This window comes from Zea mays, chromosome 1, assembly GCF_902167145.1.
Source record: "Zea mays cultivar B73 chromosome 1, Zm-B73-REFERENCE-NAM-5.0, whole genome shotgun sequence".
NCBI lineage: Eukaryota > Viridiplantae > Streptophyta > Magnoliopsida > Poales > Poaceae > Zea > Zea mays.
The window spans coordinates 210,943,088-210,967,010 of record NC_050096.1 but is presented as its reverse complement, the minus strand read 5'-3'; the positions used below and the strand labels follow the sequence as shown (position 1 = coordinate 210,967,010).

Genomic DNA, 23,923 nt, shown 5'->3' with positions numbered 1-23,923 from the left:
CTCCTCAACGGGGAGTAGGTTCCTTGGAACCGAACTTTGGGAAACAAATCACCGTGTTCATTTGTGTTGATCTTCATCACTTGATTTGTTTCTCACCTCTCCTCTCTTTCTCTAAAGTTCCCTTGCTCATAGTGTTTTGAGTTTGTTCCCAAAGTTATCCGCATTGATTGAGCAATTCATAGCAAGAGGAACTATCTTCTGCACTCCAAATTCAAGATTATTTATTTCTAACCCTAACCCCGGGTGAAGTGCGTATTCAAAGTTTATAATTTTTAGGTTTTGTCTATTCACCCCTCTCTAGGCGACTTTCACGACTGTGGATGGCCGGGGTTCATGCGGACGGCTGCGGCCGTGCCTGAGCAGGGATGGGGGGTAGTCGGGGCAGGCGCGGCGGCCGAGTCGGGGACGAGGGCGGCCGCCGTGCACGCGCCCAGAGAGGAGGGAGGGTCGCGCGGATCTGGCCATCTGGGCACCTCGCAGCGTGTGGAGGCACGCTGGCGCGCCGGCAACTCGCGCAGGGAGGGGTGCTGGAGGAGCTTGCAGTGGAGCGCTGAAACAGGACCACGCCGAGGCCGACCATGGCGCACGACGAGGTAGGGAGGGTCGACGAGCTCCATGGCGGAGGAGAAGCGGAGCATTAGAATGAGCGCATGACAAGGCTGAAGAGGAGGAGCGTAGGCTGGCGACTTCCCCCAGAGGGAAGGAATAACCTCCTGGAGCAGCGGTTGGTCGGCGGCCTTGGTGCTATCGGCTAGGGGTGGGAGAGAGCTGGCTGATGTGGGGTTGTGAGGAAGGAAAACCTAGCTACCTGATACCATATTGGAAACTAGAACTCCATATCTATTACATAGAGTAAGGTTACATATATAGACTCAGAGGAAACCCTAACCCTAATGGACCGGTGGTCCAACTGTGGTGCCGACCCACACATAGTGTAACATTAAGAACATGAAATGTATATAGCAGCTTTAATTTTTAGAGAAGTTCATATGTATATACATACAATACTTTCTTTATTTACACATGCACGTCGGACTGTCAGTGTGTGCCATTATAGCTGTTTTAATTTTCTGTGACTGATCCATTCACTCATGAAACAAGGATGGGTGATTGAGCAAGAATCCAAATGGACCTTGGTGGAAACGCAGCAACAGAGGGAAAATAGCAGACTCGAGCACTCCCCCCCCCCCCCCCCCCCCCCCCCCCCCCCCGGACAGTACTTGCAGCCTGTCTTCTTGTCTGGCCAATTCATGTTGCAAAATGCAATGTTGGTCCAACATCAGCCCGTCCGGGCTACCCAAAGATGCAACTGAAACATGACAGCAATGCGTTCCGTAATGAGGTTACACATCCCGTAATGTGCACCTAATAGATGTAACTCAGACAACATCACCGTGTACTTGTTTGCCTCCAATTAACAAGGCAACAACTGGAGACATGACAGGCTGATACACTACTTAATTAGCATGTATGAATGAATCAATAAATTATCCACAAGGGAAAAAAACAACAACCTGCCACAGAGATGGGCAGCAAACTCGTGATTCTTCTTGTCTGCTGATTCAAGCGTGTATTGCTTCTACTTCTTTCGTTATATATAGAGAGAGAAGGCCAAGGAGAGTAGACGCCATTAGAGCATCATTCCTCTCGCCTCCTCTACAAAGAAGAGAGCACTGCATCTTCCGCTCTAAGCATCGCTTGCCATATAAGATCTGCGAGGGCGCCTTCCAGCCCTCGCTCCACAACCATCTGAACAATGCTTGATGCTTTGAGCAACATGCAAACATTTAGGAAAGCAGTGGAGGACTAGCTCTGTTCTGCTGCAGCTTGATCTCTTCAGCGCTATGCAATGCAAGAGTTCAGGTGGTGCAATTGATTATCAGAAGGGGAGACACACTGCAGCAAGACATTCCTAAAGAGAAGAGTTCTGTGTGAAGTGAATCAAATACAAGTCTTGGAGCTGAACATTGTTCTTGTAGAGGGTAGGGTACTCAGGGTAGACTTGGGAGGACTATTCACAAAATTGATCCAAGGCATAGTTTCCCTTCTTGTAGATAGATGTACCAACTCCGAGCCCCTATGATTAGCATCCACCATGTAGAGGATCAGCTGATCACTGTATATGAGAAGTATTGCACAGAAATACAGTCGCTTGAAAACAGAAACACAATTTCGGACCACTTCTTTGTTGTTTTACAGTTATAAATCATATGATACAATACAATGACCCAAGCTTGGAGCATCCATCCAGAAATTCTTTATTAAGAAAAAAAAAATGATGCTCCAAATTAAAGATGCTCCATACTGGTGGCAGTTATTAAAGTAGTTAGGGCGCGCTGTTCAAGTTGATAATTACATGTCTTTATTATGAGATGCCCACGTTGCTAAGATGCAGTATGTTGCCTTAGCAACAAGCAGCAGATCCTTGTCCAATGGATCTTGCTAACTATAACTAAAGCAAACCAGCTCCAGCACACGAGGTAGAGCGTGTAAGTAGCATGAGTTGCGCAGAGTAAAATACCTACTGGCATGTGGCATCTGCAACTGCGCAACAACTGTATAACACGTAGTTCACCAACAACTGCGCAACAACTTGGTTAGCGATGACTAAACTAATCACAGGAGCATGCAATTGTGTCAAGATTGTCCAGTGGAGAGTAACTAACCTGTTGATTATTGTCGCCAACAGTTGAAGCATGACAATGTGATGGATCACTGAGAGAATAGCTGGCAACTCTAAAAAAAATGATGAACACACGCGGCGTGATGGAGGAAACAGATTCCTTATGCTGCTGCCAGATCTCAGACCTTGAGAGACAACACTGAGGAGAAGAAATGGCAGGATTCTCTTTGTCTACCATTCAAAAGATGCTGCCTCATACCCTCTGTGTATAAATAGGGTCTCGGCAGAGACTTGAATCATCAGGCAAAAAAGTTCGCTTCTCATATTACTTCTACCTCATTTCAAACACACAAGAACTTCCAGCCAGAGACTACAGGTCGATATGGCTTGCCATCTTAGGTCCATAAGCTTGCCGTCCAGGCCTCAGTCCAGCGAAGCCGCAGTGCAGCAAGAGATGTGTATTCTAGAGGCGATCATCTCCTCACCATCAACATGTATCGTCACGATGTGTGACGGTTTGAGGAGGCTTGGAGACATCTACAGCAGTGTTGTGGAGATGACTCACTTGCCGAGCAACCAGGTTTGCTCTTCCCAGCAAAGGAAGATGCTGGACGGAGAAACTGAGTCTTCTCTCGAGCTGCTGGATCTCTGCAACACCATGCAGGAGATCTTCGTTGAGTTGAAGGCCATTATCCAAGAGTTGCAAGTGGCTCTAAGAAAAGGGGATGGTGCAACCGTCCAGGCCAAGATCCAGTCTTACAGCCGCTTGGTGAAGAAGGCTAAGCAGTCTTTCAAGAAGTCAAGCAAGAAGGCCGTTTCTGACAAGACAGACTGTGCAATGGTCAGGCTACTGACCAAGGCCAGGGATATCGCCATCTCTCTACTTGAGTCCACGGTGCAGCTCTTGTCGAAGCAAATTGAAGTGCCGAAGCAGTCACTTGTCTCAAAGGCGTTCTCCAAGAGAAAAGCGGTTGTCTGCGAGGAGGACCAGTTACAGGCGTTAGAGTGCAGCATTGGAGATCTTGAGAGCGGAGCGGGACACCTGTTCAGGATATTAGTCCAGAGCAGGGTCTCTCTCCTAAACATTCTTAGCTCATAGATACTCCTTGTTGCTTTTGACATCCTGTGATTGGCATCCGCGTTTTTTGAGGATTAGCTAATCTTGATGCTGCTTTGCAATATGTGTATATAGAGTACAAATGTACAGGAAAAAATCGGAAATGAAAAAAATGACAGTTTTGATCCAATTCATTTTTGTTGACGTGGTTTTGTGCATTCAGTATGGATCGCTTTGTTTTCAGATCCTTGGTTATATTAGTGGATCTTGTCCTTCATACAAGAAGCATGCCAGATCACAGCCACAATGGTTAAGCCGAGATAGCATAATAAATTAGTCATCCAGATCCAAGTATGTAAACAGCAATACGAAGGGCATTCGAGTCTGTAAAATATACAATGATACCCAAGTCTGTAAACTGAAAGGCATTTTGTAACTTGAGATTGTACAACGATGTTGCTATTTGAGTGCTTTGTAAATTGTAACTGTGAATGAAGACTTCTAAACAGACTGGATGCAATTGAGTTAGAGGAAGATGATATGACTGAATGCAATTACAATTTCCGAGTTTCAGTTTCTTGCTTCTGTGCCTCCTCAACGCCTTGCATATGTGTAACGGCGTCGTGATCCTGTGCCTCTCCCATGCCTTGCACGAACGCACCGATCTGGTGCCCCTTCATCTCCTCCATGCCTTGAGTGATCCTTGCTGCTCGGCCTGTGGAACACCGGGGCCATCACGGCACTACACATGCCCACCAAGGACGATCGCTGCCTCAACGTGTAGCCTATCCGCGGCACAACAAGAGGTCTCCATGGCCGCTGCAACTGTTCTGCGGGATCTGTCTCCAGCAGCAGGAGGACTTCGAAGGAGTTAGGGCAGGCGGCATTCGAAGCGATCGATCACCAAAGGAAGCGCTAGGTAGTAGATCATCCATTAAATGTATCTTTTCGGAATCCTTGGTGGGATAAAATTTGATAGCATGGCACCAAGTGGTAGCAAGAGCTATCAACCTCCAACTTACCACTCAAAGACAGTGGCGGGGTGGGCAAGGTGGGCCATGGCTCCACCTCAATTTTTTAACCCCTTATACCTAGGTTTAGGTACACACCAAAATAAACAAACTTTTGTATAGTTAGCGTGGACAAATCTAATGAAAACTAGGTTCTGATCTATTTTTCTCTCGGCGTTTCATTGCTCAGTCCACTCTTCACCTGAGCCATTTGATTCTCTTGCCTAGCGCAAGCCCACTCATGGCTCACTCGCTTCTTCGATCATTGACTGACCAATAAGTCGGTGACCTAACCCGCCGCTGCAGCGCACATTGCCTTCTCATTACTCATCAGCTTGTCGACTCGTCAGGATCCTGCACACAACATTGATATTTTGCCTCCTAGTCCACACTAGCAGATGGGCAAGCTATTGGTGGGACCGTGGCGTCACCTGTCCCTCGCTAACTCATTAGGGTTCCACCGCGCCGTCGCAACACGACAATGGTTATTGCTTGGCGTCACCATCATCTATCGCTACCTCGCCTCCTGCACTTGCTCCTCTCACCTGTCGTCGTCTCACCAACGTCATCTCATGACAAATTCGATGACTCGCCAGAACGACGCGCCGATACGACTGCTCCGCCCTAGTGCCTCGTCCTCGGTGAGTCCACCTATTTTTTTCTCTCGAGCTCTCCTTTAGGTAGCCAAAAAGGTTTTTGGGTATCCATATCATTTTGGAAACACTAGATATTATCATTTTAACATTCATGTTATTATCATTAATCTACATTTATGGTCTAGTTTTATGATTTGTCTCTTGCACTGTTGGCCCCACCTAGAATTTTGTTCTGCGTCCGCCACTGCTCAAAGAGATACGATCTTTTAGTCCTTACAGAAATATGTATAAAGCTTTTATCGCTCCACATATTGTACAACAAAATCATCTCATCTGAAAGCTAAAATTACCTTTGAAAATTAAGATATTTATGTGGTATTTGATCAAGAACATTGCTCTAACTAAAGATGATCTAGCGAGAAAACGTTGGAAATGGAGTATAAAGTGTTGTGGATGTAGTTTAAATGAATCCGTTCAGCATCTCTTCTTGGATTGTTCTATTGCTAGATGCATTTGGAGAGGGGTACAAATCTCCTTTAACATATCACCATCTTTAAGCATACATCATATGTTTAGAAATTGGTTGAATGGGGTGGATGATACACTTAAGTACAAAATCTGGGAAGGAGCATGCACCTTGTGTTAGGCAATATGGCTATATCGAAATGATGTGATTTTTAACAATACACTAGTTTCTACTCCTATATAGGTAGTCTTCAGGAACCCACCGGATAAGACAATGTTCCTTTTGCAAAAAGAGGAAAACATGACACAAATCTAGTGGGGATGCCGTGCGCTTACAATGATGCAAATTTTCTCATACAACAGATAGAGTTTTAGTAATTGAATTGGTTTTTAGTAGATTACGAAATATGGTTGTTTTGAGATATTAAACATCATATGTTTTGGTTTGAGATGCAATAATTGAACAGCCACATGCATCTATTGGTGCAGAAGCTGGAATATTTCAATATATTTTGTATTTAAAAAAGGTAGTAGATCATCTCTTACCTTTATTACAGGGTCAAGTCTGCTTGCAGGGGTTATTCGTAAAACAAATTGGCTGCCAAGGAGGAGAGTTGGGAGGGAGAAAACATAAAACCCAATCCAACGTTGGATCTGAAGAGGAGGGCTCAGATTTTAAATGTGCATATGTGCACAATAACTGTTTGAGCATATGTGCACACGTTGCTAACCCGAGTTCGAGCTGGCTCATTAAGTTAACGAACCACATAGTCAGCTTCGCTCGGCTTATTTACGAGCTCGAACTGGCTCATTTAGCTCGCGAGCCCGAACAGAAAAAAATAATATATACTAATAATAATCAATTTCTAGTTAATTTCAAACTAATTTAACAATAGAAAATAGTAATTATACTTATAGTTTCACGGACAACATAAATATAACACCAAATTAAGACACCTCATTACTCATCAATTCACAATTCACACACATGTTCATCAGTTTAACCCACAATTATATTCACATAGACATAACATATAGACAGTTCAGCAATCATGAGTTAACTCATACGCCATAGACACCACACATACATATTTTTTTATAATGGAAACATGAGTTCTGACTTTAGCATGATAATGCGTACAACCAATACAAGTCGATTATTACAATCGTAAACAGTTGCATAAATAGTGAAACTAACTCAAAGGAACAAAATGACAAGACTATGGCTAACACTAGCCATACTCAATTCTTGCATTTGAGTGTCATCCATGATTTGTGAAGACTTCCATCGTCACCACTTTCAAAGCTTGACAAATATCGAGGATATGTTGTTGTGATTCCTCCTTTTGTAGAAGTCTCCATAATCTGAACCAGCGAGTACATCTAAAAATAACCTTCACAATTAGTGGAATTGGTTTATGATTAAAAGCCACCTCATTTCGACTGAGCCAAATAGCCCAAAATAAAAGCTGCTATTCCAAAGAGTAATTTTTTGTAACCCGGACCCCTATTGGTTCCCCAAGACCCGATAATATGATTAATGCTAACGACCATTTCTATTATAAGGCAAAGTAAATTATTCTCCATATGCTTTTGGCCATATAGCAGTCAAAAAGAGATGGTGAATACTTTCATTTCGATTGCAAAAGCTACATGTCAAGCTACCTTTTCATCGCCTTTTGGCTAAATTGTCTTTAGTGAGGATCGCTCCCCGATATAAATTCCACAAAAAAAACTTTTATTTTCAAGGGGAGCTTAAGTTTCCAGAGCTTCTTGCTCCATTCGTTGTTGGGAATATTCATCAAAAAATAGTACATAGATTGGACATAGAAGATTCCATTCTTATGATCATCCCAAACAAATTTATCTCTAGACACAGACAGAGTAACCACAGTTATCAAGTTTAGCATGTTGTGCCATTCCACTAATTTAATCCTCATGATTGTACGGCTTGTTAACAAACCACACATACATATAACATATAACATGTTCATCAATTGTTATGTAAATTATGTATATAGTTTCGTTTTACTGAAATGTGATAGCTCGTTTAGCTCGTGAGTTTGCTTGTTAAGAAACCGAGCTGACTAAAGGACGCGAGCTTTTTGTACGTCGTATGCCTATTTTTTTTGAAACATTTCCGGTCATTTTGGTAGATGAAGAGGGAATTGTGAGAGCGGACATTCCTTCTAGAAGAGCAAAATCCAAATATAGTGTTGAACAAGTAGACATAACGGTGGAGTTCTATGGTGGCAAATTTAATGGAGTAAGTTATTCTGATCCTACTACTGTAAAAAAAAATATGCGCAGCGTGCTCAATTAGGGGAAATTTTTGAATTAGATCGAGCTACTTTGAAATCAGATGGTGTTTTTCGTAGCAGACCAAGGGGTTGGTTCACTTTTGGTCATGCTACCTATGCTTTGCTCTCGCATCACGCACGAACCTTGTTCCGAGATGTTTTTGATGGTATTGGGAATAGGCAGCCTGATACCACATTGCTATTGCCATGGTATCTTTCACCTCCATTTTTTGTTTGATTTGACATGAGGAACATCTCCTGAACCTTACACGTTGCCATCAAAATCATCGCTCTACCACTCTACTAAGGATGGAATCTCATTTTCAGAAAATACATTCGTTCCGAGTTGGACCCTTGGACAGTCGCCGTCCGGCGGCGGCGGGATAAAGTCCGGTGCCACCCCACCACCAATGCAACGCTGAGTAGCCGAGTCCGTGGCCTCGAGGTGGAGAAGGCGGCGGGGTCGCCGACGCCCGACGACGAGGACGAAACGGGTGGGAGGACCGCGAGGAGCGCTCTACAATTCGAAAGCCGCGGCGGAGCCAATTCAGGGGACGGGAAGTTGAATTCTATCACTGACCCCCAAAGCTCCCTGGTCCCTACACACACAACTCCGTCTGGTACGGACCATGCCATTTGGCTCCTCCCGATCTGTAAGGGCGACACGCACCTTTGCCTCGCCTTCAACTTGGCTGATTCAGCTGGTTTAGGGCGGCTGAAATTTGGTTTACTGCACCAACGTGGTAGGGGGAATCTGGATGATTAATTTATTCTGCTATTTCAGCTTAACCATTGTGGCTGTGATCTGGCATGCTTCTTGTACGCAGGGCAAGATCCACAAATTAAGCATCCGAAAACAAAGCAATCCTTACTGAATGCACAAAATCACGTCAACAAAAATGAATTGGATCAAAACTGTGTCTTTTTTTTTCCTTTCCGATTTCCCCCCCTATACATTTGTACTCTATACATATTACAAAACTGCATCAAGATTAGCTAATCCTCAAAAACGCGGATGCCAATCACAGGATGTCAAGAGCAACAAGGAGTGTCTATGAGCTAAGGATGTTCAGGAGAGAGACCCTGCTCTGGACCAATATCCTGAACAGGTGTCCTGCTCCGCTCTCGAGATCTCCAACGCTGCACTCTAACGCCTGTAACTGGTCCTCCTCGCAGACAACTGCTTTTCTCTTGGAAAACGCCTTTGAGACAAGTGACTGCTTCGGCACCTCAATTTGCTTTGACAGGAGCTGCACCGTGGTCTCAAGTAGAGAGATGGCGATCTCCCTGGCCTTGGTCAGGAGCCTGACCACTGCACAGTCTGCCTTGTCAGAAGTGGCCTTCTTGCTTGACTTCTTGAAAGACTGCTTAGCCTTCTTCACCAAGCGGCTGTAGGACTGGATCTTGGCTTGAACGGTTGCGCCATCTCCTTTTCTTAGAGCCACCTGCAGCTCTTGGATGATGGCCTTCAACTCAACAAAGATCTCTTGCATGGTGTTGCAGAGATCCAGCAGCTCGAGGGAAGATTCGATTTCTCCATCCAGCATCTTCCTTTGCTGGGAAGAGCAGACTTGGTTGCTTGGCAAGTGAGTCATCTCCACAACGCTGTTGTAGATGTCTCCAAGCCTCCTCAAACCGTCACACATCGTGACGATACATGTTGATGGCGAGGAGATGATTGCATCTAGAATACACAGCTCTTGCTGCACTGCGGCTTCGCCGGACTGAGGCCTAGACGGCAAGCTTATCGACCTAAGATGGCAAGCCATGTCGATCTCTAGTCTCTGGCTGGATGTATATTGAAATGAGGTGAAGTAATGAGAAGCGAAAATCTTTGGTTGATGATTCAAGTCTCTGGCGAGACCCTATTTATAGACAGAGGGTATGAGGCAGCATCTTTTGAATGGTAGACAAAGAGAATCCTGCCATTTCATCTCCTCAGTGTTGTCTCTCAAGGTTTGAGATCTGGCAGCAGCATAAGGAATCTGTTTCCTTCACCACGCGGCGTGTGTTTATCATTCTTTTTAGTGTGCCAGCTATTCTCCCACTCTCCCAGTGATCTATCACATTGCCATGCTCCAACTAATGGCGGCAACAAGAATCAACAGGTTAGTTACTCCACTGGACAATCTTGATCTTGACACAATTGCATGCTCCTGGGATTAGTTTAGTGGTCGCAGACCAAGTATTATTGGTGAAGTACGTGTTGTATGGTTGCTGCGCAGTCGCAGATGGCAGTAGGTATTTTACTCTGCGCAACTCATGGCTCATGCTACTTACACGCTCTACCTCGTGTGCAGGAGCTGGTTTGTTTTAGTTATAGTTAGCAAGATCCACTGGACAAGGATCTGCTGCTTGTTGCTGAGGCAACATATTGCATCTCAGCAACGTGGGCATGTCATAATAAAGACATGCAATTATCAACTTGAAGAACGCACCCTAACAACTAGCTACTTTAATAACTGTCACTGGTATTGAGCACCTTTGGAGCATCATTTGTTCTTAATAAAGTATTTTCTTGATGGATGCTACAAACTTGGGTCATTGTACCATATGGTTTATAACATAAAACAAGTTCAAAATTACGTTTCTGTTTCCAAGTGACTGTTTTTCTGTACAATATTTCTCATATATGTGCAGTGACCAGCTGATCATCTAAAAGGGGGGTGCCAAAGGGTTGAGTTGGTACATCTATCTACAAGCTGAGAGTGTTGAGAAGGGAAACTCTGCTTTGGATAGTTTTTTTTTAGAACAAAGTCCCAAATCTACACTGAAGATATACAATGTCCAACTCCAAGGCTTTAGGCTTGTAACTGATCCACTTCACATAGAACTCTTCTCTTTAGGAAATGTCTTGTGGTTGAAAGACCACTTGCTAGAACTTTGCTGCAATCTGCTTTGACAGGAAATGTGACGAGGACTCGAGAATTGAGACAGCAATATCTCTAGCTTCACCCAACAGCTTGACCACCCTGCAGCTCTCCTGGTTAGCTGAAGGTAGACCTATTGTTAATCTTCTTGAACCTCCTCCAGCTCTCTGCATCTTCTTTACAAAGCATATTTAGGGTTCGAAACTGAATCTTGGCTTCAACGTCTCCCCTTTTGATAATCAGTTGCACCTCCTGTCTCCTGAATGCTCGAGCTTGCTCTCTTGCATGGCACCGAAGAAATCAAGCAACAGGAGAGAGAGAGGGAGCGCGCGCTCAACCTCGTCCTCCACTGCTTTCCTTTGCTTTGGTTGGCACAGGCTGACTTGGTTGCTAGTCAAGCACATGATCTCCTAAATGTCGTTGTAGACACACTTCCAAGCCTCCTCGGATGGTTTCGTTAATGAATCTGCAGCTGATCCTCGATGCTGGGTTCGTTGGAGCAACGGCTGGAAGGCGCACTCGCAGATCTTGTACGGTAAGCCATGCTTGGGGCGAAAAATGCAGCGCTCTCTTCTTTTGGAGGGGAGAGGAATGCTGCTCTAATGGTGTCTACTCTCCGTGGGCTTCTCTCTCTATATATAATGAAAGAAGTGGAAGCAACACACAGTTGAACCAGCAGACAAGAAGAATCATGCCAGTCCATTTGCTTGTGAGCTTGCTGTCCATCTCTGCGGCAGGTTGATTCTTTTATTCTGAATAGTCTGTCGGTTCAGACAATAAATAACGTATGAGCCTGTCATATCTCGATTGTTGGAGGCAAACAAGTACACAAGGATGTAGTTTGGGTTACATCTACGTGCACATTATGCTTCCACAACATTGCTGTCATGTTTCAGTTGCATCTTTTGTTAGGACATACCACATTTTCTGTGGGGTTGATGTTGGACAACATTGGCATTTCGCAACATGAATTGGCCAGACAGGAAGACAGGCTGCAAGCACTGTCCAGCTCTAATGCTTGAAATGAAGAGGGAAAGGAAGTATGGAAAAGAAAAGAAAAGCAAAAACAGTGCTCCACTCTGCTATTTTCTCTCTGTTGCTGTGTTTCCACCATGGTCCATTTGAATCCTTGCTCAATCATCCGTACGTCCTTGTTTCATACTTTCATGAGTGAATGGATCAGTCCCAGAAAATCAAAACAGCCATAACGCCGCACACTGGCACACATGCATAATAAAGTAACTATGGTATGTATATACATACGAACTTCTCTGAACATTTTAAAGTTGCTATGTACATTTCCTGCCCTGTTTATTTAACATCTATTTATATGATTAGCGAATCCTTTTTGCATGAAAAAAAAAGATTGGTGGATCCTTTGGAGGATCACATAAAATCATATGGGTAGATGAGAAAATAGGCTTTCAACAACCACTCTCTAGACTGCAATTCTTTTATTCTTTCATATAATTTGACTTAATGTTTTTTTCTTCGACGAAGCAAAAATCCTACTGGCCACTTTGCATGCTCTCGTTCTCAATATGCTTGGGCAGAAGATGCATTATTGATTCAGAGCCGAGACATGACAGCAGGACTATCATTATTTTCACAGATGAACCGTGCAATGACATGATTATATTGTATCGGGGTGATTATATGCAACTACTTGGGAACCTGGGGTTGGAGGCAAGCAAAGGCATCCAGTGGCAAGTTGCCTGTTAATCAATCATCTCGTGATCTGGTGGATCACATGCTCATCTTGCCGCCGTGCAGGCAAGTTTGCCGCCCATACCGCAGACATGACAGCCTCTTAATCAAGCTAAGTTTGTGATGCTTCTTGGGTTTGGTGTCTACTGTTGCAGTTCACCACTTGGTTACACATGAGAAGGATTCTTGCTGTCTGCTGGTCAAGCGTACACGCTGCTAGTGCACAAGCAATGGAGAGCAGAGACACGACTACAGGACTAGCAATATCATCAATAATCCACCTTGCAGTGATGTGATTATGTTGGAATCAGGTGATTAAATGCAACTAGCCTGGGAACTTGAAGCTGGAGGCTAGCAGAGGCATCTGGTTGTAGCTTCCTACAGTGGCAACTTGCCTGTTGATCAGTCATCTCATCATGATGCTCATCTCACTGCCCTTCAACCGTGCAGGCGAGTTTGCCGCCCATATTGCGGACATGACCAGTGTTATTAAAACTACGTTTAAACGATGTTTAAACTACGTTTAAACGTCAAAACTCTAATTAGAGGTTGAAACCACGTTTTAGCGTTTTGGCGTTCTAAACTGTAAAACGCAGTGTTTTATGCATTTTAGACCATTAGCTACTTTTGGGCCCAGTCTATTAGTTACTTTTGAGGTTCAATCCAACTCATTGGTGAAGTTTTGGTACGCCAGTAACCTCTCTGTTTTGGTATTTAACTTCATATTATTGTATGAAATTATGATGTATTGGTATTTTTCCTATGTTGTTTAAAACTACGTTTAAACAAAGTTTAAACGTTTAAAAGTCAAAATTTCACCCATGAGCGTTCCAACGTTTTATCGTTTTAATAACCTTGGACATGACAGCCTCCTAATCAAACTAACTTTGTGAATTGTGATGCTTCTCGGGTTTGGTGGCTTCTGTTGAAGTTCACTAGTACTCGGTTACACATGAGAATGATTCTTGCTGTCTGCTGGAATAGCTATGTTGTTGCATCCACCTCTTTCGCTATATAAAGAGGAAAGCCAACGCCCAAAGCACCACCATCACAGCAGCTTTCCTTCTTCCTTCTCTTCTCCATTTCAAGAAAAAAAGAAGCTACACAGCTTCAACCTTCATTCAAACCATGGCTTGCCACCTTAGATCCGCGAGCGTGCCTTCCAGCCCTCGCTCTAACAAAGCCAGCATCGATGAACAGCTGCAGAGCCTGAAGGCAACCATCTCCTCACCTTCAGTGGCCATTCAAACCATGGTTGATGGTCTCAACAAGATTGTGAGCATCTACAGCTGCATTGACCAGCTCACATCCTTGCTCGGCAACCAACGTCAGCAGAGGAAGGCAGTGGAGGAGGAGCTCGAGCGCTCCCTTGTCCTGCTTGACATCTGCAACGCCATGCAAGAGAACTTTGCAGAGCTCAAGGTCAGCGTCCAGGAGATGCAGCTGGTTCTCAAGAGAGGAGACAACGCGGCTCTTCAGGCCAAGGTTCAATCTTACGTACGCTTGGCCAAGAAGACACAGAAGCAGTTCAAGAAGATCAACAGCAAGGCTGCCTCTGACATCGAAGGTTGCAAGGTAGTCATGTTGTTGGCTGAAGCAAGGGAGATTGCTGTGTCGATGCTCGAATCGGCATCACATCTCCTCTCGAAGAAGATCGCGTTGCCCAGCGCTAGCAAGTGGTCTCTTGTGTCCAAGGCATTTGAGAAGAAGAAATTTGTGTGCAAGGAGGAGCAATTGCAGGCGTTGGAGTTGGACATTGTTGATCTTGAGAGTGGAGTTGCCACTTTGTTCAGGACACTGATCCAGAGCAGAGTTTCTCTTCTGAACACTCTCACTCTGTAGATAGATCATACAACAACTCTAATGCCTGCGATTAGCATCCGTGTTTTAGAGGATCTGCTGATCATCGAAACAATTTGGATGTACATATATGAGAGTGTACAGAAATATACTCAACTGGAAGTCAAATTTTTTAGTCTATTTTCCTGATGTCGTTTTTCCCTCTTTCGTCTCGTTCAACATGGAGGACAGCTAAATAAAAAAAAACTTTTTTTTTGAGAGGGAGAGACAAAAGACTTGCCGCTCCAATATATTAGAAGGAGTAGAACTAACAGAAAATTACAAGAAACCAAGACGACTTACAAGACTAGAAGCGAACTCCTGAACAAATTTACTAAGCGGACCTACTAGCCAGCCGGGCCATGGAAATAAAAAAAAACTACCAATGAAATGGGAGTGCTGCAGTTGAAGTTTCTTCAGGAAAATAAATTATCATAAGGTGCTTGTGGTTATTGGTCCATTATTGGGCTGCTAATATTAACAATAGACATAAGATCCTAACAAAGTGGGTCTTGCTCCTTTAACTGATAGCATGCCAACTCAAGCCATGTGATTTGCACTTGCAATTAATAGTTGTTCAGCATATGGTAAGGTGCCAATGCATATGAAATTTGGAAGGCATGTGGACATCTTGGAATTGCAGGATTCAGATTCTAAATGCTTAACGTACAGAAGGCAGGAGAAACAAACCAACCTGTCGTGAAGTATCAAGAACGCTGAAGTCAACTCTTCCTTCCACTAGCAATCTAGCATGTATCAACCAGCCTGCCAACAGCTGTTCTAGTTGCACATCTTTGTTCTCCAATCTCATGATCTGAATCTTACACTAAACTATGCACCCGTGCAGATGGTTTTTTTTAGATAATAGAACCCTAGTCCGACCTTGGCCTCATAAGAGGTTACAGCCAATTATTACAACTGAAGGCAGCATATTACCTTGACCCATCACACGTCATCACCAAAGAACGCCAACTACTAAATCAAAGATACTACAAAGTTAAACGCAACGAAGACCCCAATCCAAAATTGCGAAATAAAAGTAGCAGCAACTCCTGCCAGTTATTGAATCATCCAATGCAACTCTTCTTTATTACCATACTGTCTTTTTGTGCAAAATGGTTTGGAGAGGGCTATAAATATCCCTTTTATCCTTGTTCTAACAAATGTTTTGGACTGAAGGTAAACTTCTGTCGGAGTGAATGATCCGGCATTGGTGAGGCGTTAGAAATCAAGTGTAAATTCAGGAAATGTTAACTTGCAAGTCCCTTTCCCTCTGAAAACCACTGTGAATAAAATAGGGATTTGTTCATTTCTGCTGTTCTGCCCTTAGAAAACTGATATATCTATTCTCTCACGATGTAAGAGACATGGACATCTCTGGCAAAGCGTGCACATATTATGAGCTAGAACAGATCCTTTGCTGCCGGTACTTGTGTTGTTTTCAATGTGTTGCCCTCTCCTGGTCCCAGCACACACACCTTATATTCAAGTAGGTCATTTACATTTAATCTATTTACACCAACACTCTCCCTCAAGATAGACTAAATATATTCAACATTCTCATCTTGTTACATACCAACTCATTATTCTTAGGACCTAAATCTTTTGTGAGACTATCTGCTAACTGATTAGACTTAACATATTTCAACTTCAGAGCCCTACTATTAATCTTCTCCTTGATGAACCTATCAATCTCCACATGTTTCATGTGGTCAAACTAGACAAGATTATTTGCTATGTTGATTGCTGCTACATTATCACAATGAAGTAACATAGTCTCATTCTTCAACACCCAAAGCTCCTTAAGAAGACCTTTCAACCACATCATCTCACATAAAGCTAGAGCCATTGCTCTATGTTCGGCCTAGTAGACCGAGACACCACTGCTTGCTTCTTCTCCACGAAACTAGATTACCACTCACAAAATCGCAATATCCAGATGTGTATCTCCAATCATCCCTACTGCTTGCCCAGTCAGCATCACAATAGCCTTCTAGATTGGTTTGCTCTAAACCACAAACCCTTGTTGAGGGTTCCCTTCAGGCATTTCAGGATTTGATAAACTACCCTCATATGCCCAGCTCTAGGATCATGCATATACCTACTCACCACACTCACTGCATAAGCAATGTCCGGCCTTGTATGATAGAGATATATCAATCGACCAAATATCCTCTGATATCTTACTCGATCCACAAGGTCATCTGATTCAACATAAATTTGGTGATTCTTATCAATGGGTGAGCCACATGGACGACACCTAAGCATTCCTATCTAAGCCAACAGATTAAGGACACTTCCTTTGATAGAATAATTCCCTTAGATGATCTAGCAATCTCAACCCCAAGGAAGTATCGAAGTGGTCCAAGATCCTTTACCTCAAAGGTTCTACCTAGCCTTTCCTTCAGTTTCTTGATCTCCTCCATATTATCTCTAGTGATCAGTATATCATCAACATAAACAACAAGAATAGTGATACAAGGGCTTGATGTTTGTAGAAGACCGTGTGATCTCCATTGCATTGATAATAGCCCATATCACATACTGCTCGCCTAAATTCAAAGCGCAATAGTGCATACAATGTCCTGAACTATTCAGGTAAATGCAAGGCTATGCTAATTATCCAGGACTACAAAAGTTGTAGAAACACGAGGACAATCAACCATATACATTGCGAAAGGGCCTCTAGCCGAGTTGGTTAGGTGGTCTGAGTAGCACTCCTTAGTCTTGAGTTCGAATCCCGGTGGGAGCGAATTTCAAGCTGGGGTTAAAAAAGGTCACTCGTTGGTTCCCCTAGTCGTGTGCACATGAGATGGACTGACCTATGTGGGCGGATCCTCGTGTAGGCGCTGGGAGGGCTCAAAACACGAGTAAAGTTCTGGCCTATAGGGGGCGGACCCTCATATTGCACGGGGGATCAGCTTTCGTGACCTTTCTCGGCCGGGACTCAGATTTTTTTTGAACGAAAACGGCAGGAGCTTTGTCCATCATTTAAGGGAAAAGAGTTTAGAGAGTACAAACAACGGTCTAAGACCGGACAAGCCACACCCGAGCACACTCAAAGGGAGGCTAAGCCTCACACCCTAAATCCTCCAGGCTAGCCGGAAGCGGCTATATGAAAATTACATGGGAAGCAAAGCCCGCCTAAATTGTGAAACATCTTCTTTAATTCTTAAAGCGACTTGAACCGGGGGAAGGGCGACACTTTCAAAAATCCTGCGATTCCTCTCCTTCTAGAGGTTCCACATTGTGTAAATCACAATTCCATTGAAAGCGCATTTCTGATTTTTTGGTAGTGGGGGAGTCGCAGTTTCCCACCACTCCCGGATGTTGGTGGCGGAAGCAAGGTCAGACTGCGCAGGGAAGATTACACCTTCCCAAGCCAGGATTTGTCTCCACAACGCACGGGCGAAAGGACAATGTAGACACAGGTGAATACCAGTCTCAAGGGTTCCGTTGCAGAAGGCACAAGACGGTTGATGAGGCCACCCACGGGTGGCGAGATTGTTGGCCGTGAGGAGTTTTTCCTGCAGGAGAATCCAAGTAAAAATTTTGCATTTTGGTTCTGCGCGTGCCTTCCAGACAAGGTTAGCATTAAGGTGACTGTACGAGCCAATGAACTGTGCTCTGTAGGCCAATTTAACTGAGAAGATACCATCAGAAGACCGATTCCAGGAAATGGTATCCGGTGAGTCAGGTTGCAGCTGGAAATCCTAGAGTCTAGTCCAAAGAGAGACAAACTCCTCAATCTGAACAGTGGAAGTGATCCTACTTCTTAGTGTTTTGATCCAATGCTGTCCGCTAAGTTCGCGGGCAACCGAATTGTTCTTTCTCGAGATTAGGTCGAAGAGGTGCGGGGCTATATTCCTTGGAGCCATGCCATCGAGCCAACTATCGTGCCTGAACTTGGCCGTCTTACCGTCCCCTACCGGCTCCGATTGAGCTTCTTCTTAATATAATATCGTGGGGGTGATCTTACCCCTACCGGCTGAGTCAACCATATACATTGCTAGTGAACAAGCAATAAAGAGCCGAGACATAACAGCAGGACTACCACTATTTTCACAGATCAACCGTGTAATCACATGATTATATTGTATAAGGATGTAGGGATGATTAAATGCAACTACTTGGGAACCTGGGACTGGAGGCAAGCAAAGGCATCCAGTGACTAGTTGCCAGTTAATCAATCATCTCATGATCTGGAGGATCCGTGCTCATCTTACCGCCCTTCAACCGTGCAGGCAAGTTTGCTGCCCATATAGCAGACATGACAGCCTCTTAATCAAGCTAAGTCTGTGATGCTTCTTGGGTTTGGTGGCTTCTGTTGCAGTTCACCACTTGGTTACACATGAGCATGATTCTTGTTGTCTGCTGGTCGAACATTTACGCTGCTAGTGCACAAGCAATGGAGAGCAGAGACATGAGTACATGACTACCAATATCTTCAATAATCCACCGTGTGGTGACGTGATTATGCTGGAATCAGGTGATTTGCAGCTAGCCTGGGAACTAGGAGCTGGAGGCGAGAAGAGGCATCTAGTTGTAGCTTCCTACAGTGGCAAGTTGCCTGTTGATCAATCATCTCATCACGATACTCATCTCACTGCCCCTCAACCGTGCATGCGAGTTTGCCGCCCATATTGCGGACATGACAGCCTGTAATCAAACTAACTTTGTGAATTGTGATGCTTCTCGGGTTTGGTGGCTTCTGTTGAAGTTCACCACTCGGTTACACATGAGAACGATTCTTGCTGTCTGCTGGTTCAGCCGTGCTGTTGCATCCACTTCTTTCGCTATATAAAGAGGAAAGCCATAGCCCAGATGACCACCGTTGCAGGAGCTTTCCTTCTCTCCCCGTTTCAAGAAAAAAGAAGCTACACAGATTCAACCTCCATTCAAACCATGGCTTGCCACCTTAGATCCGCGAGCGTGCCATCCAGCCCTCGCTCTAACAAAGCCAGCATCGATGAACAGCTGCAGAGCCTGAAGGCAACCATCTCCTCACCTTCAGTGGCCATTCAAACCATGGTTGATGGTCTCAACAAGATCGTGAGCATCTACAGCTGCATTGACGAGCTCACATCCTTGCCCGGCAACCAACGTCAGCAGAGGAAGGCAGTGGAGGAGGAGCTCGAGCGCTCCCTTGTCCTGCTTGACCTCTGCAACGCCGTGCAAGAGAACTTTGCAGAGCTCAAGGTCAGCGTCCAGGAGATGCAGCTGGTTCTCAAGAGAGGAGACAACGCGGCTCTTCAGGCCAAGGTTCAATCTTACGTACGCTTGGCCAAGAAGACACAGAAGCAGTTCAAGAAGATCAACAGCAAGGCTGCCTCTGACATCGAAGGATTCAAGGTAGTCATGTTGTTGGCTGAAGCAAGGGAGATTGCTGTGTCGATGCTTGAATCGGCCTCACATCTCCTCTCGAAGAAGATCGCGCTGCCCAGCGCTAGCAAGTGGTCTCTTGTGTCCAAGGCATTTGAGAAGAAGAAATTTGTGTGCAAGGAGGAGCAATTGCAGGCGTTGGAGTTGGACATTGTTGATCTTGAGAGTGGAGTTGCCACTTTGTTCAGGACACTGATCCAGAGCAGAGTTTCTCTTCTGAACACTCTCACTCTGTAGATAGATCATACAACAACTCTAATGCCTGCGATTAGCATCCGTGTTTTAGAGGATCTGCTGATCATCGAAACAATTTTGATGTACATATATGAGAGTGTACAGAAATATACTCAACTGGAAGTCAAAGTTTTGAGTCTATTTTCCTGATGTCGATTTTTCCCTCTTTCGTCTCGTTCAACATGGAGGACAGCTAAATAAAAAAAAACTACCAATGAAATGGGAGTGCTGCAGTTGAAGTTTCTTCAGGAAAATAAATTATCATAAGGTGCTCGTGGTTATTGGTCCATTATTGGGCTGCTAATATTAACAATAGACATAAGATCCTAACAAAGTGGATCTTGCTCCTTTAACTGATAGCATGCCAACTCAAGCCATGTGATTCGCACTTGCAATTAATAGTTGTTCAGCATATGGTAAGGTGCCAATGCATATGAAATTTGGAAGGCATGTGGACATCTTGGAATTGCAGGATTCAGATTCTAAATGCTTAACGCAAAGCAGGCAGGAGAAACAAACCAAGCTGTCGTGAAGTATCAAGAACGCTGAAGTCAACTGTTCCTTCCACTAGCAATCTAGCATATATCAACCAGCCTACCCAACAGCTGTTCTAGTTGCACATCTTTGTTCTCCAATCTCATGATCTGAATCTTACACTAAACTATGCTCCCGTGCAGATGGTTTTGCTGCCAGTTATTGAATCATCCAATGCAACTCTTCTTTATTACCATACTGTCTTTTTGTGCAAAATGGTTTGGAGAGGGCTATAAATATCCCTTTCATCCTTGTTCTAACAAATGTCTTGGACTGAAGGTAAACTTCTGTCGGAGTGAATGATCTGGAATTGGTGAGGCATTAGTAATCAAATGTAAATTCAGGAAAATTTAGAACCACTGTGAACAAAATAGGGAATTGCTCTTTTCTGCTGTCTGCCCTTAGAAAACTGATATATCTATTCTCTCACGATGTTTTAATGTTTAAGAGACATGGGCATCTCTGGCAAAGCGTGCGCATATTATGAGCTAGAACAGATCCTTTGCTGCCGATACTTGCAACATGACAGTGCGACAATAATAAGCTAATTATTCAGAGCTGCACCTAATGGTCTAGAATCAGATGATTAAACACGTCTTGGGAGCCTGGATGTGAGCGAAGTCAAATAGCTGTCCATGCTTCCACCGGCAACTTGCATGTTAATTAACGGATCACATGATATTAGTGTGAATCTGATGCTAATTCAATGCCCCTTCACCCGTGCTGCTCATTTTGCCACCCATAATGCAGACATGACAGCAGACAGACTCCTAATCAAGCTCAGCTAGTGATGCCCCTTGGCTCTTGCCGTCTGCTTATTCAGCTGTGCAGTTGCGTCAACCTCTTTTCCCTATATAAAGAGGGCACCCAAAGCTATGAAGACACCATAGCAGTTGCAGCAGCTTGACTTCTCTTCCATCTCCAGCGAGAAGAGGTTCTGTAGCTTCCGTTCCATCCCAAGCATTATGGCCTGCCACCTGAGATCCGCAAGTGTGCCCTCAAGCCCTTGCTCCAACAAAACCAGCGTCGAGGAGCAGCTCCAGAGCCTGAAGGCGACCATCTCTTCACCCTCTGCGACAGTCCAAACTATCACCAATGGCCTGTCCAGGCTCGGGAGCATCTACAGCTGCATCGATGAGCTCGCGTGCCTGCCCAGCACCAGCAGCCAGCGTCAGCAGAGGAAAGCAGTGGAGGAGGAGCTGGAGCGCTCTCTCGTTCTGCTCGACCTCTGCAGCGCCATGCAAGAAAGGCTGGCAGATCTCAGGGTGATCGCCCAGGAGATGCTGCTGGGTCTGAAGAGAGGAAACAACGTGTCTGTCCAGGCCAAGGCTCAGGCTTATGCCCGCCTGGCCAAGAAGGCGCAAAAGCAGTTCAAGAAGACCAGCAGCAACATTGCTCTTGACGACACTGAAAGCTGCAGGGTGGTCAAGCTGTTGTCTGAAGCGAGAGAGGTCGCTCTCTCGATGCTAGAGTCGACATTGTACCTACTGTCAAGGGAGATCGTGATGCCGAGCGCCTCCAAGTGGTCTCTTGTCTCCAAGACATTCCAGAAGAAAAGAGTCGAGTACAGGGAGGAGCAACTGCAAGCGTTGGAGTTGGAGATTGCTGACCTTGAGAGCCAGGTTCAGGTTGTCTTCAGGAGACTGATCCAATGCAGGGTCTCTCTTCTGAATGCTCTTAGCCTGTAGAAAGGTCATGCCCCAACCAACCAACTCCGATGGCCTGCGATTAGCTTCCGCCTTTTAGAGGATTGGCTGATCATCAGAACAATTTTGATGTATATATGAGACAAAGTGTACAGAAAAGTAGTTGATGAAAGAGCAAGGTTTTGATTAATATCATGTTCCCAAACTGCCCGCTACTCTCTATTTCTTCTCCTAACTTGACCTCGAAAACAGAAAAACGATCAGCTGAAATTGGGAGCTTTAGCTTCTGAAGTTTAGTTCGAAAAAATATACTCACAAGATGCTCTTCGTATTTTGTTGATTCAAAGAAATTAGTCGATGAGAAGCCCACGTTTATATTCACATGGGATACGCCTCAACAACAGGCACAAGATCCTTGTAAAGTGGATCTTGCTCTCCTTAACCAATAACATGCCAGCTCCAGCCACAAATTTTAAGTTTGTTGCAACCAATTGTTGATCAGCACAGCACTAGAGTAAGCTGCCATACGGATTCTTGTTGCTAATAGTTGGAACATGACAGTGCGATTGATCATGTGCGCGGTACACCAAATGCTCAAGAAATTTGGATGGCATATTGATCATCTTGCAATCATAGATTTCAGAGATCATTGTAAATGCTGACGGCACAGCAGGCGTGCGAAACATGCCAGCATTGCAAGACAACATGAAGAATAATCAAGAACATTGAATTCAAATGTTGCTTCTGCTAATATGCAGCATCCAGCTATCCTTTCTTCGTGCGATCTAATCTAACATTAAACTACACAATCGTGCAGGTGATTCTGCTTCCGGTTATCTAGACATCCCAAGCTGGACACAGGCTCAAGCTCAACATAGCACCGATTCCACCTGCCAGCATGAGAAACAACCAGGAAACAAGGCAGCAGCTGTGGGCGAAGCTAGCAAGTCAATCGTTCTTTCCCTTGTTTCCTTGCACGCTCAGTGATCTCATGATCTAGATCTCAATATAAACAACAGAATACCTGCCATATCAAATTCCAGCAAATGGTCCCTTGTCTCCAAGGCAATTAAGAAAAGAAAAGTTGTTCGCAAGGAGAAATTGCAAGAGACAGTTGGTCATTGTATATCTTGGGAGCAGAGTCGAGACTTTGTTCAGGAAATTGATCCAGAGCAGAGACTCTCCTCAACGCTCTCAGTTTGTAGATAGATTATGCACCAGCCCAAATCCCTTGCGATTGATTATAATTTTGTAGCATACCTGTACATGAGCATCTGTACAGAAAGTAACTGAAAACGTCACAGGTTTTGGTCAATCTACTGTTACCAATTTTACTGTTTATGGATTCTCTCAAAAGTATTGTTGTCAAGTTTTAACTGTTTTAATTATGTTAAAAGATGTTCGTCATTATTGTTGGGAGAATAAAAACTCTAACCCTAACTAGGGTTGTGCTGCTATATTAATAGATGAAATAGTATATTGGTTGGGCCTAAGCCCATTACGGTTAAGACACACATGTTTCCCCCCTAGTCTCAACTCTAGGCATTATAGATATTGAGACTGGACCGAAACTCCGAGAACACCGTAGAGCGGAGCTCCCTTGGTGAAGATGTCAGCGAACTGCGAAATGGTCGGTACGAGGACGCATACATTGCCGACG

General features: G+C 44.4%; 4 protein-coding genes, 1 long non-coding RNA gene and 1 pseudogene across 6 annotated transcripts; 5 read left to right on the top strand and 1 right to left on the bottom strand.

Annotated features, from left to right (window-relative positions):
- The first annotated feature begins 2,921 nt into the window (after nt 1-2,921).
- Nucleotides 2,922-3,778, top strand: LOC100276660 (uncharacterized). The gene has a single exon (NM_001150392.2). The coding sequence runs from the start codon at nt 3,006-3,008 to the stop codon at nt 3,720-3,722; it is 717 nt and encodes a 238-aa protein (NP_001143864.2). The 5' UTR covers nt 2,922-3,005; the 3' UTR covers nt 3,723-3,778.
- A 4,288-nt stretch (nt 3,779-8,066) lies between these two features.
- Nucleotides 8,067-13,256, top strand: LOC103643210 (uncharacterized). The gene is made up of 2 exons (XR_560893.3): nt 8,067-8,671; nt 12,534-13,256. It is a non-coding gene; the product is annotated as an uncharacterized lncRNA (long non-coding RNA).
- Nucleotides 10,770-11,528, bottom strand: LOC100274735 (uncharacterized; annotated as a pseudogene). Its single transcript, NR_147450.1, has one exon. The product of NR_147450.1 is annotated as an uncharacterized protein (transcript).
- A 413-nt stretch (nt 13,257-13,669) lies between the features above and the next one.
- Nucleotides 13,670-14,605, top strand: LOC103643211 (uncharacterized). The gene has a single exon (NM_001351650.1). It carries the CDS (start codon nt 13,757-13,759, stop codon nt 14,468-14,470), a length of 714 nt encoding a protein of 237 aa, NP_001338579.1. The 5' UTR covers nt 13,670-13,756; the 3' UTR covers nt 14,471-14,605.
- A 4,681-nt stretch (nt 14,606-19,286) lies between these two features.
- On the top strand, nt 19,287-20,233 carry LOC109943730 (uncharacterized). The gene has a single exon (XM_020547233.1). It carries the CDS (start codon nt 19,292-19,294, stop codon nt 20,084-20,086), a length of 795 nt encoding a protein of 264 aa, XP_020402822.1. The 5' UTR covers nt 19,287-19,291; the 3' UTR covers nt 20,087-20,233.
- A 200-nt stretch (nt 20,234-20,433) lies between these two features.
- LOC103643212 (uncharacterized) lies at nt 20,434-22,453 on the top strand. Its single transcript, XM_020547232.3, has one exon. It carries the CDS (start codon nt 21,583-21,585, stop codon nt 22,303-22,305), a length of 723 nt encoding a protein of 240 aa, XP_020402821.1. The 5' UTR covers nt 20,434-21,582; the 3' UTR covers nt 22,306-22,453.
- The last annotated feature ends 1,470 nt before the right edge of the window (nt 22,454-23,923 follow it).

Coding starts and splice junctions, on each gene's coding strand:
- LOC100276660 (NM_001150392.2), top strand. CDS start 3,006: ATGGCTTGCCATCTTAGGTCCATAAGCTTGCCGTCCAGGCCTCAGTCC.
- LOC103643211 (NM_001351650.1), top strand. CDS start 13,757: ATGGCTTGCCACCTTAGATCCGCGAGCGTGCCTTCCAGCCCTCGCTCT.
- LOC109943730 (XM_020547233.1), top strand. CDS start 19,292: ATGACCACCGTTGCAGGAGCTTTCCTTCTCTCCCCGTTTCAAGAAAAA.
- LOC103643212 (XM_020547232.3), top strand. CDS start 21,583: ATGGCCTGCCACCTGAGATCCGCAAGTGTGCCCTCAAGCCCTTGCTCC.